Consider the following 19683-nt stretch of genomic DNA (forward strand, 5'->3'; position numbering starts at 1 on the left):
TCCGCGCGGATTATCTGCGGTTTTCAATCCGCAGAAAGAATTGACATGTCAATTCTTTCTGTGGATTCCGCTGCGGTTTGCCATCTCCTCCATTGAGGAGATGAAAAACCGCAGAGCAATCCGCAGGTAAAACCACAGGTATTTTGACCTGCGGAATTTACAAAATCCGCACCTAAATCCGCAGCGTGTGCACACAGCCTAAGTTCCATCTACATGGACAGCTCTCCCTGGCTGTCAACATGAGTAAAGAGTGTTTTGTAATTTTATAATACTGCAGGTTGGAGACAAAGATTTTCTCTAGGGGGGCAACCTTTTAAACATGCAGTTGGAGCTATTAAAACCTTGTACACTCGTATTATGTAATATCCATGTGAATTCATACAAAGGGTGGTGAAATCGTTTGAATGTTTATTGGTGCCCTCTAGTGATGAGCAAGTATACTTGTTGCTCAGGTTTTACAGAGTATGCTCAGGTGTTCTCCGAGTATTTTGGCGTGCTCGTAGATGTAGTTTTTGTGGCCTCAGCTGCATGATTTGCGGCTGCTAGACATCCTGAATACATGTGGGAATTCCCTTACAAACAGGCATTCCTCACATGTATTTTAGTCTTTCTAGCAGCTGCAAATCATGCAGCTGCGTCGACAGAAACGAAATCTCTGAGCATGTCAAACTACTCGGAGGACACCCGAGCATGCTCGCAAAAACTTGAGCACAGAGTATACTTGCTCATCACTAGTGCCCTCTTGATCTGTGCACGTGTACTGCTCTTGGTTTAACATTAACTCTTTTGTCCGTTTTATCACTGGCAGAGCCTATAATCTAGTCGTTGGCTGATCACTCTCTTTACATTGCATTCTGGGTAACGGTTGTCATTGGGGAATGTGCATCATAAGGAGCTCACCTATTATCTGTGCATGTGCTTATTAGGGTTGATTACTCGTGGCAATGTCAAAATGGTATTTCAAGACTTCTGGATCTCCATAACTCTGCAGTAATGTAACAAGCAGGTGAAACTGGAGTCCCTGGATTGCTCTGTACCTGTATGTTATGAATATAACTGGAGGTCAGGGACTCATTGGGGTTTCAGGGCTTTGTAAGTACCCTCTCTCCATATATTCCTATGTATTTTTTTACCTGTTCGTTTACGTATCTGACACAGCAAAGTAAAAGCTCAGATTTCTTATAACTGCTCATAGAAGGAGCAATAGCTGTAGCAATCAGAAAAAAAGACTAAAAGCTAAAAAGTGTGCTTGCTATTGGAATTACCCTTTTTCCTGTAGTCTAGCGGTTTTTTTACTGCTGTATTTTTCTGTTTGCATCAGCTTACTGCCAATGTGTAACAGTTACAAAAATCAACCCATCAACTAATACATGTTTCACTGTCACTTTGTAGACTAAAATTATTGTTTAATTGTATTCTTGATAGCTTGCATCATGGCTGCCCAGACTACATAAAGCTCCCAGGCCTTTCTAGCAACTAAATGTCTTGCTGGGTACCCACATTGTGGCATTTTGAATTGAGGTAGTTTACGGGGAAAATGAGCATATGACATTCACATGTAAAATCACAAGGCTAATAATTCTAGAGGTAGTACAGTTTGGTAAAGCAGCTCAGTGCTGCAATATGTGCACTAATATCACCTATAGTGGTTACTTTTATATTGTTAAACAAGAACGTTCACCAGTTTTAGCATATTAAACTAGCCACATCATGAAATAGTGGCTGCAGAGCTGAATAAAACTTTTTTTTTTTCCCCCCCTATTTTTCATCTCTGTTGCAGATACCAGCTAGTAAGGTTTAGATGTAACTTTCCACTATAACCAAGTGGGTGCTGGCATAGATTCTCCTTTGAGGACATTTACTTTTTCATGTGCTTGACCACCAATCAGAAGTAGGCAGTGTCGCCCGGCCGCGACCAATCAGCGACAGGCGCAGTCCGGCCGCGAACTGGCGCGGATTTTGAACAACGCACCCCACCCCTATTGGCGGGAGATCTGCGGCGCCGCGTGTCATCTCCTGCAGTTGTATTAAGTTCTATGAGCAATAACATTTAATGATAATGTATATTTCTCGTTCGCCTTATTGGGGGACACAGAGACCATGGGTGTATGCTGCTGCCACTAGGAGGCTGACACTATGCACAAAAAAAGGTTAGCTCCTCCTCCGCAGTGTACACCCCACCGACCGGCAGGAAGTTCCTCAGTTTAGCTTAGTGTCAGTAGGAGGTGGACACGGGTCTTTTATTAGGCCCCTATCTACCTCGTCGTGCGTCGTTCCTTTACAGGTTTCGGAGGGATACGGAGTGAACAGTCACATCCGTACTCCCACAAAGAGACTATGAGTACGGCGTGTACTGCCACCCCGTATCCTCATAGGTCTCCGCGGCAGGACCAGGAGCCTCGCACAGGTGCGTGCCAGCTATATGGACAGTCCTTGCCCCCCGCCTCCCACCATCTCGCCTACCAGAGCCTGACGGTTGGACGAGGCGTGGATTCCATAAAGACGACAGACAGCGTGGGATTCTCAGGTACCTTTATTGTGGCCCCCGGCCTGGGTGAGTATGCGGTCTAGCGGTCCCCCGGCGTTTTCATCCTAAGGCGGTCGCCAGGGGACCACGGTAGGGCCTGCGCGCCCGCTTCTCCCCACGGTCGCCGCATCCATGAAGGCCCCTGTTCTTTCGGGCCTTGTTCTGCGCCCCGCCCCCGTTTTTTCTTCATCCCGGCAGGGGTATACAGGGGTCGGGCTGTGGGAAGCAGGGACGCGGCCCGGTGTTGTGGCGCGTCTTCCGCGCCGACCCCCTGCTGACAGGCGGCCGGCGCTATTAAATTAGGCCCCGGCTTCATCTCGGGCCTACCGCTGCGTCGCGGCCACGCCCCCTGCCCCTTTCTTCTAAGCGGGCTTCTCTCCCGCCCGTCCTAGGCCTTCCCAGCCCCCTTGCCTCACACCAGCCTGCTATTGGACAGCGGGCGGTGCTAAGGGGATCTCTGCGGCGAGCTCCGCCCTTCTTCTCCCTCTGGCAGCGCGCCCTTTCCCTGGTGGTCGCCATCTTCTCAGCCTGCCAGCCGGACCTCATTCCCTGCCGGATTTCGGTCGCTGGGCCTTTTTTCAGCCGGATTGGCCTGGCCTCATCCTGCAGCCAGATCAGAGAGCGTCGCCCTTGGGGACACCGGACCGTGAGTAGCTCTGCACCTGCAGACTGACACCCTTCTCTGCCTTCTGTCCCCCAACCGGCCGGCACTGCCTCTCTTTTCACTATGTCCAACGCTAAGTCTGATCGTACCCGCTCTGCGTCCTGCCCGACGCAGCTCAGGAGCCATCCATAGCCCCAGGGGCGAGTGAGCCCCCCATGCCGGGTTGGGCCTCCTCTCAATCACAGTCAGTGGCAGACCTCATCAAGGTGTCTCAGTCCCTAGTAGCCGTTCTGGACAAGTTGCCCTTGGGAGCTTCGGCGGGACCCAGCACGTCTCGGGACGTCCCATCTGAGCCAGCCAGCGGCAGTCGCAAGAGGCCCAGGCAGGACCTCCAGGCGGAGTCCTCCCCTCGTCCTACCTCACCCCATAGTCCCCAGCAGTCTCCCTCTCGGGCCTCCTCCCCCGAGTCAGGCGAAGCGCTTTCGGAATCGGAAGGGGTCTTAGAGCTGGATTCGGACCAGGATGCGAACATGAAGGTTACGGTGCAAAACCTCATTGCCGCGATTCACCATACCTTTTACATCGCTGACGCCCCTGCGAAATCCTAAGATCAGGAGGTTTCGTCCAGACGGGCGGAAACACCATCCAGGGTGTTTCCCTTCCATTCTGAGTTTGGAAAGATTTTTACAAAGGAGAGGGAAGATCCGACCAGACGCTTTCAAAGAGGAAAGCGTCTCGGCGTGCTGTACCCGTTTGCTAAAGAGCTCAAGGACAACTGGGCCGCTTCTCCCTCGGTGGACCCTCCCGTGTCCAGACTTTCTAATAGTACGGTCCTTCCGCTGTCAGGTGTGGCGTCGCTAAAAGATTCTAATGATAGGATCATAGAATCTCTAGCAAAACCTGCCTTTGAAGTGGCATCAGCAGCGGTATGTCCAGTCTTTGTTTCTTCTTGGGCAGCAAAGGCCATATCCACTAGGGCAGATGACCTTCGGCAGGGCATTCTGGATAAGGCACGACCAGAGCATTTGGCCGATCTCGCCAATCAGATTTCCCATGCAGGGGATTATCTGCTTTCTGCCTCCTTGGATGCTGCATCTTGCGCAGTTCAGGCGTCAAGTAACATCGTGGCAATCCGACGTACAATTTGGCTCAAGGCCTGGCAGGCGGACTTGTCCTCTAAAAAGTCTCTGACCAATCTGCCTTTTCAGGGAGTGCGTCTCTTCGGATCACAATTGGATCAGATTATTAAGGACGCTACCGGAGGTACGAGTTCTCTTCTCCCCTCCAAGCCTCGCAGACCTCCTCCAAGGCGTCAGTTTCGTCCCTTTCGGACTTTCCGCCGTTTCAATACGGCGGAAAACCCTTCCAACCAGCAAAGGCCACAGGCACGTCAGGAAAGAAAGGAGGTTTCCTTCAGGCCCACTCCGTCCTGGCGGTCCCACTCTTCCCAGGGAAGACCGTCCAGATCTAGATCCGCATGACTACCATCGGTCTCCCGTGGGTCCCTTCCAATTGTGAGGTCGACTTCTCTTCTTCAGCGACGTCTGGCTCGCCTCAGTAGAGGACGCTTGGGTCAGAGAGGTTGTATCAACAGGATACAAAATAGAGTTCATTTCTCTTCCACGGGATCGTTTCTTACAATCCCGTCCGCCGAGGGATCCGGCCTTGGTCCCGGGGTTCAGTTCGGCCATCGCCTCTCTTCTCAGTTCCGGGGTGATTGTGCCCGTTCCCGAATCGGAACGCTTCACAGGGTTTTATTCAGACCTGTTTGTGGTGCCGAAAAAGGACGGGACAGTTCGACCCATCTTGGATCTCAAGTTACTCAACAAGAGAGTTCGCCTTCGCCACTTCCGGATGGAGTCAGTTCGCTCGGTAATTGCTTCCATGGAGGAGCAGGAATTCATGGGTTCCATAGACATCCAAGATGCCTATCTACATGTGCCCATATTTCCCGGACATCAGAAGTTCCTGCGGTTTGCGATTCTTCATGAACATTACCAGTTCGTCGCGCTTCCTTTCGGGCTCGCCACCGCTCCCAGAGTCTTCACGGAGATTATGGCGGCGTTGATGGCCTTGTTGAGGATCAGAGGTCTCGTTCTTTTTCCGTACCTCGACGATATCCTGATCAAGGCCCCCTCCTTTCAACAGGCCCGCCTAAGTGTGGCGATCGTTCTAGACACCCTGTCCAGTTTTGGGTGGATCGTCAACCGGGAAAAGTCCTGTCTGGTCCCTACTCAACGCCTTGTGTTTCTGGGCCTTCTGTTCGACACTCGTCGGTCAAGGGTATTTCTCCCACAAGACAAGATTCTTTCCCTGCAGCAGGGCGTGCGATCATTACAGATCACACGATTTCCATCCCTCAGGACAGCCATGAGGGTCCTGGGGAAGATGGTGGCGGCGATAGAGGCAGTTCCCTTTGCCCAATTTCACGCCAGGCCACTCCAGCAGGCCATTTTGTCCAGGTGGAACAGGTCGGCTCTGTCTCTGGATCGTCCGGTTCGCCTTTCCTGCCGGATCAGGCGGTCTCTCAACTGGTGGTTGACGTCTCCCCTCATTCTCTTGGGGCGGTCTTTTCTTCCCGTTCACTGGCAGATTGTCACTACGGACGCCAGCCTCATCGGCTGGGGTGCAGTGTTCCGCAATCACACTGTTCAGGGTCGATGGTCGACTCAGGAATCAGCTCTGCAGATCAATGTCCTAGAGATACGGGCGATCCATCTAGCTCTCGTCCACTGGGAAAGGCGCCTCAAGGGCCTGCCTGTCAGGATTCAGACAGACAATGCCACAGCGGTGGCGTATATCAACCGCCAAGGGGCGACATGGAGTGTCTCAGCCCTGGCGGAAGTGTCCAGAATTCTTCAATGGGCAGAGACCTTTGTTCCAACGATTTCCCCGGTTCACATTCCCGGCGTGGACAACTGGGCCACCGATTTCCTCAGCCGCGAGGGTCTCGTGGCAGGGGAAATGGTCCCTACATCCGGAGGTGTTTCATCTGCTCTGCCGTCGGTGGGGAACCCCGGATGTAGACCTCATGGCATCTCGCCTCAACAGGAAAGTCCCACAATTCGTGTCCAGGTCTCGGGACCCTCTGGCAGTGGGCGCCGACGCTCTGGCCGTCCCTTGGTCACAGTTCGTGCTCCCCTACCTGTTCCCTCTTCTGCCTCTTCTTCCCAAGTTGTTGAAGAAAATCAAAGCAGAGGGGATTCCAGTCATCCTCATCGCCCCGAATTGGCCCAGAAGGTCTTGATTCGCAGACATTGTCAACCTTCTCACGGACGCCCCCTGGAAGCTTCCCGACGGGCAGATCTGCTGTCTCAAGGCCCGATTTGCCACCCCAATTCTCGGTCTCTCAATTTAACGGCGTGGCTGTTGAGACTGAGGTTTTGAGACAGGCAGGATTCTCTGATCGGGTAATTCATACCATGATCCGCGCCAGAAAGCCTTCTTCTTCGAAGATCTATTACCGTACTTGGAAAAGCCTATTTCTCCTGGTGTGAGGCCAATGACACCGCGCCCTTGGTTTTTTCGCTCCCTTCTATTCTGGTGTTTCTTCAGGCAGGGCTGGATGCGGGGCTTGCTCTCAGTTCCTTGAAGGGTCAAGTTTCGGCACTGTCCATTTTATTTCAGAAAACGCTGGCCTCCCGGCCCCAGGTCAAAACCTTCCTCCAGGGTGTGGCTCACACGGTTCCTCCGTACCGAGCTCCCGTGGATCCTTGGGATCTTAATTTGGTTCTTCAGGTTCTGCAGGGTCCTCCGTTTGAACCTCTCAGGGACGTTTCCCTTTCCCTCCTTTCTTGGAAAGTGGCCTTTCTGGTGGCCATTACCTCCATCCGGCGCGTGTCGGAATTAGCGGTACTTTCTTGCCGCTCTCCTTTTTTGGTCCTTCATCAGGACAAGGTAGTTCTGCGGCCTCCGCCCTCTTTTCTTCCGAAGGTGGTATCTTCGTTTCACCTCAATGAGGACATTGTTCTGCCATCCTTCTGCCCGAGCCCAGCTCACCCTCGGGAGCGGTCTTTGAACAAGCTGGACCTAGTCAGGGCATTGAGAGTCTATCTAGCCCGGACGACTTCCTTGCGGAAGTCAGACTCTCTGTTCATCACCCAGCCTCAAAGGCCACTATTGCGCGCTGGATCAGATCGGCAATTTTGGAGGCATACCGGGTCAAGCATCGAGTGGCCCCTCCAGGGATCAGTGCGCACTCTACCCGGGCGGTGGGTGCCTCCTGGGCGGTGCGCCACAGAGCTTCTGCGCTGCAGCTTTGCAAGGCTGCAACGTGGTCATCGGTTCACACCTTTGTGAAATTCTACAGGGTCCACACCTACGCTTCAGCAGACGCCAGCCTAGGTAGAAGGATTCTGCAGGCTGCGGTGGCGAGTCCACTGGCCTGATGGAAGTTTGTTTCCCACCCCAGGGACTGCTTTGGGACGTCCCATGGTCTCGGTGTCCCCCAATAAGGCGAACGAGAAAACAGGATTTTTTGGGTTGCTTACCGTAAAATCTGTTTCTCGGAGCCTTCATTGGGGGACACAGCACCCTCCCATGTTCTACAACTCCTGTTCTTATGTTTGTCGGTTTGTTACAGTTGAGTTTTGTTCTGTTTTCAATCTATTCTGTTACTTCTCCTACTGCTTTCTCACTAACTGAGGAACTTCCTGCCGGTCGGTGGGGTGTACACTGCGGAGGAGGAGCTAACCTTTTTTTGTGCATAGTGTCAGCCTCCTAGTGGCAGCAGCATACACCCATGGTCTGTGTCCCCCAATGAAGGCTCCCGAGAAACAGATTTTACGGTAAGCAACCCAAAAAATCCTGTTATTTTACCTGGAAAATCCTGTGTATTCATTGCATTATTCTTAAAACTTCGTAAATGAACTACATGCATATTCTAGAATACCTGATGCGTTAGAATCGGGCCACCATCTAGTAGAACATAATTGCAGTGGAATTTTTTATATAGTATAATCTGGTTTAGGCTAGTTTCACTGACCTGCGTCGGTCTGCGCACGGCTGCCGCTAAGCTCCGCCTCTTGCCTCGCCTCCTGTCAGCTCCGCCTATGGGCGCATGTGTCCTTTTGACGGTGTGCCGACCTGCACCAAACACATTGTGTTGAATTTTGGTGCGCTCGGCGCGCCGGCAAATGCATACCTGCACACGGCCTGCGTACCCAATGCTAAAGATAGGTACGCAGGTCGCATGCAGACTGCATGCGCCCATAGGTGGAGCTGACAGGAGGAGGCACGGCAGGGGGCGGAACTTAGCGGCGGCCGTGCGCAGACCTGCGCAGGACAGTAAGACGCTGGTGTGAAACTAGCCTTACTAATTGACCTGTGTGGCAAAGTGGCCTTCTCAGTGCATCTGGTCTGGCTAGCCAAAAGGTCAGTGATGAACATTGAAGGCTTTTTGTGGGATTAGTTGACATTGTTATATGACCAGTGCCATTTTTTTAGACCGGTTTTAAGGGAATATGACAGCTGATGGTCCCCAGTGGGTTTTAAAGCGTTTTTCTCTGAAACACCACAGCATTTCAGAGTCAAACATGCATTCCTAAATTTTTACAGCAAGTGTCTTATACATGCTGCCTGGTTGTGTATGGGGGCACTTTGTATCTGCTGTCAGGTTCCCTTTAAAGGGAATTTGTCACCAGGGTATTGCTAAGTAACCTGAGCACGCTGCAATGTAGAAGAGACCCTGATTATAGCGATTTGGGCTGTGTTATGCTGTTTCAGTACACGTATGCAAAAGAGATAAGGAACAGGCAGATATTTTATATACACATACTATGTCAATGCATATAATAGTGGTGTTAAACACATATATCTGCTAGAATTTGTACTTAGACCAATCAATATAAATATACAAAAACAAACAAACAAAAAAAACAAAGTGGTCAAATACTAAAAAATGGTCATACATTACCATCGCACACCTACATGTGTTTCTAATAGTACAAACAACTATCTCTATATGACCATTTTTTTATTGACCACTTTTTCCGGGTTTTTTTTTTTTTTTTCAGGACAATCAGTGTTTTATCAGCAGGAGATTATCACTGCATCACAACTGACCTTGTGTGATCTAGTCCAGCCTCAACCCCAGCACTACTGAGCAGATTTCTGTCACAAAACAATGTACCCAGAAAGCTGTGTAGACCTTATACACAGCTCAACTCCTGAGCTCTGCTTCATATACAGCAGGGAAAACTGACTCCATCATAACTGCTGCACTAAGAAACCTAAGTGACATATCACTGGAATCCTAAATCCACAATAAAATTTATTTATTTTTTTTATTTAGTTTTACCTATGGACCTTGTTGTGGATTTCACCTTATACATAAGGAAAAGACAGATCTGCAGTTAGGCCGGGGTCACACTTGCGAGTGTGATGCGAGAAACCTGATATTTGACAGGGGGGCAGGTCTTTCCCCATCTGACAGACGCCTCACATCCATCACTCATGTCTTCCTGCATTGTTTGCTCCGCCTTCATATCGTTCTTTTCTAATCCTGGCGCCTGCGCTGTGCTATGTATTCTTGGGCATGCACAGTTACCGCTGCCCATCCTCTATCATGACTTCCTGGCCTTCCTATCGCGCCTGCGTGGACGCATGGCCAGAGATCCCACCCCGCAGTCACTTACGATTTATTCACACTGCGGAGCTGGGAATCTTGGGCATGTGCAGTAGTTCTCTGCGGCTCTCATGCCCAAGATTCCCAGCCCCGCAGTGTAATAGAATACTAGCTAAGTTAAAGGGAATCTGTCAGAACGGCTGCTCCCTCAAAACTGTTTATAAGGTTATGTTGCTCTCCAAAAGAGTGCCATCCATAGCTTTACTTATGCATTACTTATGTTGCTTCTTGACTGAAAACAAATTGCTGTTTTCATATGTAAGTGAGGCTTTAAGTGCTCTGGATATGATCAGAGCACAACCCATGCCGCTAAGGAGAGGAAGGCAATGGCTTGTAAAGTGCTTGGATTATGCTCAGAGCATTTAAGTATTATTTGCATATGAATTAAAACTTCATTTTTTTCAGTCAATGAGCAACAGATTGCATAAGTAAATGTATGCATGACATTGTCCATTCTTCGCTCCTGGGGTATGTGTACACATCAAGCATTTGGCTCAGGCATTTTTGCATCGTTTCGGCATCTCGCCAGGAAAAGCACGGGCAAAACACATTTTTTGTGTTTTTCATATTGTGTGGGGTTTTTTTTACGTTTTTGGTGCAGACTTTCCCCACTTATTATGATTTGAAATATGCAGATAAAAAACACTAAATTGACATGCTGCAGATTTAAATCTGCAGGTTACAAATTAGCAAAGTGTGCATGTGACTTTAGGTTTCTCTTTCACTTTGCTGGCACCAGGAAACTCTTCAGGGTATGTGCACACGTTGCGGATTGCTGTGCGGAATTCTCTGCGCGAAATCTGCATCTCTTGGCAGAATCAACAGGTCAGAATCCGCACTTTTTGTATGCGGATTTGCCTGCGTTTTTTCACCTGTGGATTCCTATAATGGAATGGGTGTAAAAATGCTGCGGAATCCGCACAAAGAATTGACATGCTGTGGAAAAAAAGTTGCGTTTCTGCGTGGATTTTTCCGCAGCATGTGCACAGCAAAATGTTTTCCCCATAGAATAACATTGTACTGTAAATCACTTTCCGCAGCAAATCTGCAATGTGTGCACATACCCTCAGGCTTTGTGGCAATTCTGCACTGAACAAAAAGACAACCTGTGAACATAGACTTGGGGTGCAGCCTTCTGCATAGGGTGAAATTCTCATCAAAATTCGGATATTATATGTGTAGATTTTGATGTGGAAAAGTTGGAGACATACAGCTGAGACTCAATACGAAGTCCATGACGTGTGCACCTATCATTTTATAATTTCCTTGCTGCCAATTAGGCTGAAATTCTTATTCTCATCCATTTTCTGTGTGGTTCCTTCCTATTCTATCCTATTCTACATCTTATTGGACTCGTAAGTCATTGAACTGATCGTTTGATAGTGCGTGGCACTTGTGAATCTTATAGTTCCTATTTAGAAAGTTTTGTAACTTTAAAATAAAAAAAACACTTTGTACAAGGAAAGTGATCTTTATATTTAGGCTAAGATTATACAACGAAGTTGCCTATGACACTGGTCGCATGGCCAAAGATCATTATGTGCTGCTACATTGCAGCATAATGTAGGTGAATGTGGGCATGTTGCAAGCCCCAGGGCATACCATAACAAGCAAGTTGAAGTTGGACCCAGTTGGATTATTTTTACCTGCTTGTCAAGGTGTTCTAGGGTACACAAAGAGGACTCCTTCACCTGTGGTATGCTGCAAAGTAGTAGCCACACATGGCGCTCGTTGGTCTTATAACTTGTGTTGCCGCATAGCCCTAAACTAAATATAACGATCATTTCAAATAACTTGTATACTAATGTTCATCATTAAGCCTACAACTGTAGAAGGCTTCAGGGACAAAATGGTCACTGAGTACACATAAGCACGGTTGTTTTATTTATTTTTTGTTTTAATTTTTTTATTAGTTTGCCTTTTCACAAACGCATTTTCTTTTTTTTTGCTAGATATTTCAACAAGTTGTAAAATGCAGTTACTTTGTAAAAGTCTTTATTTTATACTTTACATCTTTTGTTGTGTAATGCAAATAAGTTTGCTTTCCCTCTTTCCAGGTCAACGCCCATAGGGGGAGGAATTTCGGCTCATAGTTGTAGAGACAGCCACACAGATCCTTACTGTGACCTTCGGGATGGAACAAGGCTGATATGTCCTAAAACTCAGGTAAAACTCCTATAATTCTTTGCAAATATAAGCTTTGTGTGGCCAGCTTTGTAAATTAGCAAGGGGCAAATTGGTTACATTTTCAGGCTTTTAGTTTTAGATACATGCAATGCATTTTGTGCTTGACTGTATAATTATCTTTTTTTAATTAGTGTAAAATTGGCTTTTCACGTTAAAACCTCATTTTTCCCACTAAAGTATGTAGTTTCTTAAATTCATTCCAGTGGCATGGTTCCCTTGAGCTTCATATGCAGAGCTTATGAGTATAGAGTACCTTTTACAGGCTTGGCCTTTGTTAGACTGGCCATCCTTCCATGATACAGTCAGACACACAGTGTGGCACAGCTGTTGGCTTGGCGCTTGCTCTGAAAAATGTGGTACTGCTGCTCTTATAAACGTACCTATACGTATTTGTTTTCAGAGTTGCAGTGTGGGAGCAAAAGCATCACATGCAATGGAGGAAGTGACAAGCTCTCTGCCTTCTGTGACTTTTGAAACTGAACTCAACCTTGAAATCTTGGAGAGCAGTTCTCCGGGTATGCTGTAGTTTATGTACTCTTTATAGGCTCCATACAGATGTTCAATGTGTGATTTAGTGTTAATCCTTATGAAGAAGCATTTTGGGAGGTAATATATCTTTTGGTTTTGTTAAAAAAAAAAAGTTATTTCAAAGATACTGGGCCTTTCTCAGCTATACAGAGGTACTATATTTTTCCGCAGAAATTGATATGTTACAGCGCAAATCAACATTTAATTTTCTGCTGCACAAGTTGAGATACCCCAAATTTATGAAGAACAGCTGTAGATCTTAATTAATGTGGCAAGTCTTTCTCCAGCACACTGCTGTTTAACACTGGTTTATGCAACACCAGTCATAATAAATTCCCCCATAGCAATGTTATACATTGGGGTGTGGATAATTTTTCTGTTTTTATGTTAGTTCCCTGAATATTATTTTATTTATCCTGCTGCTCTTACAAACTTTGTAGGAGATGTAGAAATTGAAAGTCTTGTTTTGGGATATGGAATGAATGTTTGTCTAGTATGTGCTCTAGTATATATGTATTCCTGCCTGGTACAGCTCATATAGAAGACATACTGTATCTGAAGATGCATTCTTTCAACTACTCGTTTGGCTTTGTTAGCAGTGGCACTAGTGGAAAGAAAGCTGTGTTTACAGTATGTGAATTATTTATCTTTATAAAAAAACAGTCTAGGACATGGTACAGCAGGCAGCTGGCTCCTCGCCTCCTGTATTGTTATACTCATTGGGGACATGGTCTTTTTAAATGCAAAATGTCGTTGTTTTGTTTAGCACTAGCATCTTTTCTTCTACTGTGTGGGACTAGCAAAAAGCTTGGTAGACCTGTTTTTCAGGTTATATCCACAGTTTACATGCAAATCAATGGTAATTTCATTACAATTGCTTTGACTCCTGCAGACCATGCACAATTGATTGTCAATGAACAACCCCCCCTTCCCCCCTAATGTCCATTGTGTATGGTGGCCTCACAATTCTTTAAATAACAGTTGTCAGGACAAGGAGTATTGAACCTTTTATTATCTGGATGTACAGTGAAGTATTCCACTACAGGCTTAATAGTAGGTTGGCGGAAATATCCATTTCTACAGTCTGTGTGTGCAAAGCCTATGGCTCTGACCTCAGATGTATCATTTGTATATAGCGCTAATACACATGTAGACACAAGGACAGGATTTGATGTGATCAGATAAGACCTTTCCAGAGTTTTGTTTCACCAACGTTTCAATAGTTTTTTTTTTTTTTTTTTTACTCGTTTTGGATAGTTGTTTAGCTTGCTGTAATTGACATATATTTGTATTCTTGTTCACAGAAATGTGTACTTGCCAGAATAAACTGGGTTACTATGACTGCATTACTGCTGTCTATAATTTTAATTTTTGGCGAGAATTGTTTGTAGTTTAGGTTGATACTTGTAGGTTTGTGAACATTAATACAATAATGGATTTGGTAAAAAATCTAACATGACTTTTATTTGCCATCTGTGAATATTTGAGGTTGAATTCATTATCTGCCTCTGAGTCGTGTATACAAAGCTTGTTTTACTTCACATTTCTCATTGACAGTAATGATATTTTTTAGTTTGAGTTTAAAAAAATGGATATGAATAAATGAGATGTACAATAGTTATAAGAAACTTAAGTTCTGTGTTCCCTCCCCACAGTACCATTATAACTAGACATTTGTGATTGTAATGTACAGTATGTTTTCATAAGAATTAGGAAAAGTTTTGAAATGTCCTGTTTGTTCTGTTCCTGATGTAAGGATTTCGGCTTTTAGTTGGGATGAATCTGTGCTGCTCTTTGTGCATGCTCAGTAGTGACCAGTGCTGGGGAGTCAGGGAAATTGAGGAGTATGTGGTTTGGCTTACCGACTCCACAGCCCTCCAAAGAATCCAGGGTTTCATGGAAATAGATAGATTTATATATTATGTGTGTGTGTGTGTGTATGTATGTATCTGTGTGTGTGTGTATATATATATATATATATATATATATATATATATATATATATATATATATATATATATATAATTCAATTCAAATAAGCTTTATTGGCAGGACCAAATAAACATTAGTTTTGCCAAATCATGTGTCCAGTAGGGACTGTGGGCATAATGGGTGGGGACTGAAGGGACGATGGATGGGGTACAGGGTTGGGGGTAAGGGAGTCCGTGGCATATCATGGTTGTCTTTCTCGCAGCCTATGGCATGCGCTCACATATTGCTCTGTATGTGTGTGTATATATATAAATAATGTTTATACATACATACAGCTCTGGCAAAAATTAAGTCCACTTTCAAATGTTCAGTTTGTCTGATTTTTCTATTTATAGGTATATTTTTGAGTAAAATGTAAATTGTTCTTTTAGTCTACAAAGTTTTGACAACATTTCTCTCAATTTCCAAGGAAAAAAGTTGTAATTTTTTTTTCTGACAACGAAAAATGGTCAAAATTAAAAAAAAAAAAGTGCTTTCAGACCTCAAATAATGCAAAGAAAACAAGTTCATAATCACTTAGAAACAACAATACTGATGATTTAACTCAGGAAAATTTCAGAAATCAATATTTTGTGGAAAAGACATGATTTTTTAATCACAGCTTTCTTGCGTCATGGCATGCTTGCCACCAGTCTTTCACACTGCTTCTGGCGCAAAAATGTAAGTAGTTCTTCTTTGTTTGATGGCTTGTGACTATCCATCATCGTCTTGATTACATTCCAGAGGTTTTCAATGGGGTTAAGCTCTGGAGAATGGGCTGCACATGACAGGGTTTTGATGTGGTGGTCTCTTAATTTTTGCCAGAGCTGTATATATATTTATATTTTTTTTTTTAAAAGGCACCCTCTGAACATAGTGTAGTTAAGAGGATGTTAAACCTATTTAAATAAAACCTATCACCAGGTTAAAAGTAACCAGTTTTTGCTCCTATTATATACCATTGCAATTTTTATTATGCATGGAAGTCTAAAGACATGCCCCAGTGTTTATTTCTACAGACCAGTCCTCCCTCTCAAGTAAGCTTCTGTGGGCGTGAGTGACATGATTTGTTAGAGGGATATCTTTGCAAATCTCACACATGCATGTGACTTTCTGCCTCCTTGGAAATGCATAATGAGGTTAAATGTACAGTTCGGCTTCATCTGTGCCATGCCTAGGGAAGTAGCAGTGAGGCTGATCTCAGCCAGCTCCTAGATTTGCAAAGAGCTGGCAGTGAGGTCCCTCTTACAAACATGTCATTCACACCTATGGGGGCTTGTTTACATGGTGAGATGGACCAGAGACATGAATTCTTTGGACCTCTACCTCTGTCTAGACACCCACTGATTTACAAAATGAATGCAGGACTTAGTTACTTTTACATTTAATCAGCTAAACAGTGAAAGAATGCAAAAAAAAAAAAAAAGAGGTGCGAAACACACATGGTGGAGGTCTAACAAAGCTAGGGCAGCTGACAGGTTCACTTTAATAGCAGAGTGCTTAACAACCATAATATATCTTGCAGGCTTCCCACATATGTAAATGAATTTAGGAAACAAGAAGCTCCAGTACCATTTCAGCATAAAAGGCACAGAACATTAGCCACAATTATTTTTTTTAACTTACTACAGTAATTCTAATCTTGATTTGTACTGGCATGTATTGAGATACCAGTAATATAATTAACAGTTAAAGAAGTTCTCTAACACGTCTCACTTCAAATCCTGATGTGAGAGGCACTATTGAGGTTGTGTCCACAGGTGAATGCCAGGTAGTGGTAGGCACAGCTGGCAGGTATTTTGTTACTGTGCTAGCCTTTAGAATAACACACAGGCACAATACCTGTTTGGACATGAGCGGCACCAGAGAATTTCCTTAAGGAGCTTGCCTCCCAATGTATTTTTTTATGTACATTGGTATAAATATGACTTTCAGATTTTTAAACTAATTAAACTAAATGTTCTGACCCGATAAACTAAGCAAACCTATACTCTCCTCCTGTGCCGGTTCCATTCCAGCGGTACCTGCACTTACGGCCCCAGGGCTGTGAATGCCCCCGGTGCCCAATCAGCGCTAGCATCACTGTCTCCACCTCCTGTTGAAAATGAACATGACGAGGAAGTCCGAGATCTGCAGCCTGAACTTCATGTTCAGTCCCCTATAGGCTATGTTCACACGTTGCTTTTTTTCAGCAGTTTTTATGCAAATTTTCAGCTCCTTTTCACTGTACCAGCAAAGTCTGAGATTTCAGAAATCTCTTGCACACACGTTGGTTTGTTTTCCTGACTGTTTTGTCAAAGAGCTGCAATTTTGCAAGATGTCACTTTATTCAGTGTGTTTGCACCGTTTTTCACCCATTAAAAGCAATTGAGACTGCAAGAAACAAAGTTACCGGGTTTTGCTGCATTTTTTTGGTGCCAAAGCCTGATGAAGTGTAATCCGAATTTATCATAGAATCGTAGAGTTGGAAGGGACCTCCTGGGCCATCTGGTCCAACCCCCTGCACAAAAGCAGGATTCGCTAAATCATCCCAGACAGATGTCTGTCCAGCCTCTGTTTGAAGACTTCTATTGAAGGAGAACTCACCACCTCTCGTGACAGCCTGTTCCAATCATTGATCACTCTAACTCAAAAAGTTTTTTCTAACATCTAATCTGTGTCTCCTCCCATTCAGTTTCATCCCATTGCTCCTAGTCTTTCCTTGTGCAAATGAGAATAAAGATGATCCTTCTACAATGTGACAACCCTTGAGATATTTGTAGACAGCTATTAAGTCTCCTCTCAGTCTTCTCTTCTGCAAGCTAAGCATTCCCAAATCCTGTAACCTTTCCTCATAAGACAGGGTTTGCAGACCGGTCACCATTCTGGTTTCTCTTTTCTGAACTTGCTCCAGTTTGTTGATGTCTTTTTTAAAATGTGGTGCCCAAAACTGGACACAGTATTCCAGATGAGGTCTGACCAAAGAGGAGTAGAGGGCAATAATGACTTCACGTGATCTAGACTGTGTGCTTCTGTTAATACATCCTAGAATTGCCTTTGCCTCTTTTGCTGCTGCATCACACTGTTGACTCATATTCTGTCTGATCTATTAGTATACCCAAGTCTTTTTCACATGTGCTGTTGCTTAGCCCTATTCCTCCCATTCTGTATATGCTTTTTTCATTTTTATTGCCTAGATGTAGTACTTTGCATTTTTGTAGTACTTTGAATTTTTTTATGCATTATACTTTAGCATGCACAAAAGACAAATGTAACCTGGCAAAAAAAACTTTTTTGTAAGCAGCTTAAACTTAGCATAAAAAAGCTGCAAAAACACAACGTATGACCATAACTGTAGACTTACATTAGATGCTGAAAATTCTCATGACTGTAATAATAAAATTGTCAAAGCCAAATACCAGGATCCGAAAGAGTAGCTTACCCTAATTTAAAACATGACTTGCCAAAGAGACAAAAATCACTGCATCAAAAATGCTATAAAAGTCATTAAAAAATTGAATAACATAATTTAGCTAAGTGAAGAAATGCTACAGAAAATCTGCAACATAAAAAAAAAATCACCAAATTCTCATTGTGGGAACACCGCTTTAAACCTTGGTTTCCCCTCAATATCACAGGTAAATCTTACGATTGCGGGCTGTCTGCTGAGATGTAGCATATAGTAAACTTCTTTCTACAAAACCCCAAACAAATTGTGTAGTTATCCTGTACACTGCTACTTTTCCTCCTGGATCACTGTAGATGTCTTAAATCCACCTGCAGCCATTGAAGAAGGATTTTTATTCATTAAATGAGTGTATATGTTCATGTAATATAGTGAGTTTAATTTACTTGCCTATTGCCGCTTTCTCCGGTGTCCAGCACCTTTACTCTGCTATTCTTAGTGACGTCACCACAAATGAGACCTGCTGGCTCATTCTACAGTGTATGCATTAGGCCTCATTCACACTTCAGTTTTTTGTGTCAGTTAAAATCCGCCAAAAAGGCGGAAAAGCGGATCCGTTCCTAACTGAGAGAGAATTTTTTTCGTCCTCCAGAAAGGATTTCAGGGTTAATTTTCTCCCTGACTTCCTTTCTCCGGGCATGCGTACTGGAAAATGCGGATCCAACAAGAAAAAAAAAACATTGCCGGGTCCGTCCAGGCATGCCGGCGGATGAAAAAAATTTGGCGGGTCCTCACAAAAACGGATCCAACGAATGGCCATCCGTCAAAATCTGCCAGTAATGCAACTCAATGGGGAAAAAAAGGGATCCGCAAAAAAATAAATGGCGGATCCGTTTTTTTCAAAACCTGGCGGATTTTGACTGATGGTCAAAAACGGAAGTGTGAAAGAGGCCTTAGCTGGAAGTCACTGATACTTTGTAAGCCTATGAAGTCTTGTTCTGACGCTGCTTAGACTTGTATTGCAAAAAAAGTCAGTCCACGGTCACATAGCGCAGCATGACCCAGAGGCGTCTGCAGAGCCGTGACGTCACTCAGAAAAGGAGAACAACGGCACTGGACACCGAAGAGAGCAGTGGTGAGTTAGCATTTTAATACTCAAACTACATTAGGACTAGTGATAAGTGAATGTGCTCAGATAGAGCTAACCGAGTGTCTTCGGCATGCTCAAAAAATATGTTTGAATCCCCATGGTTGAATGTCTCGCACCTGTTAGGGGTACTTCACGATCTCGCTGTGTGTGGCACGTCTGTAAGCAGACACGCTGGGAGCTGGTATCCAGGGTAAATAGCGGGTAACTAAGCAACGCGCGCTTAGTTACCCTCTATTTACCCTGGTTACCAGCGTCCTCGCTGGTCCTGATCGCTGGTGAGTCTGCCTGTTCGAGAGCTGACCAGCGATCATGTAGCGACGCATCAGCGATCCTGACCAGGTCATATCGTTGTCGGGATCACTGGTGCGTCGTTTAGTGTAACGGGACCCTTAGACATCTGAAACACATGCAGGGATTGCCTAACAGCTGCAAGACATGTAGCTGCTGGGACTAAAACGTCTTTTTCGAGCACGGTGAAGACACTGTCGGCACACAGGCATGCTCGGATAACACCTTATCCGAGCACGTTCGCTCATCATTAGTCCTGACACCAGTGCAAGCGTCAGGATGTACTGTGTGGGCGGAGTTATTGCACAATTTGTACGGCCCCCTAAGGATGCCATAAATATCTAAATGGCCCTTGGCAGAAAAAAAAATTCCCCACTCCTGATTTAGTGTTAACATGGTGACAATGAATACAGATTAA

The 19683-nt window shown here is 45.1% G+C and overlaps 1 protein-coding gene across 3 annotated transcripts in view; it reads left to right on the top strand.

Annotated features, from left to right (window-relative positions):
* Window positions 1-19683, top strand: part of DIDO1 (death inducer-obliterator 1) — a 74569-nt gene that overhangs the window by 8829 nt on the left and 46057 nt on the right. For 2 of the 3 annotated variants that reach the window (XM_073580920.1, XM_073580921.1), the window contains exons 2-3: window positions 11814-11922; window positions 12344-12458. In XM_073580920.1, the coding sequence (XP_073437021.1) occupies window positions 12377-12458 (82 nt within the window). In that variant the 5' untranslated portion in view covers window positions 11814-11922; window positions 12344-12376. The remainder of the gene's footprint in view (window positions 1-11813; window positions 11923-12343; window positions 12459-19683) is intronic. The other variant, XM_073580922.1, reaches the window with a different exon arrangement.

The sequence above is a fragment of the Dendrobates tinctorius genome, unplaced genomic scaffold (genome assembly GCF_039654945.1).
Source record: "Dendrobates tinctorius isolate UK_male_01 unplaced genomic scaffold, ASM3965494v1 ptg000065l, whole genome shotgun sequence".
Taxonomy (NCBI): domain Eukaryota; kingdom Metazoa; phylum Chordata; class Amphibia; order Anura; family Dendrobatidae; genus Dendrobates; species Dendrobates tinctorius.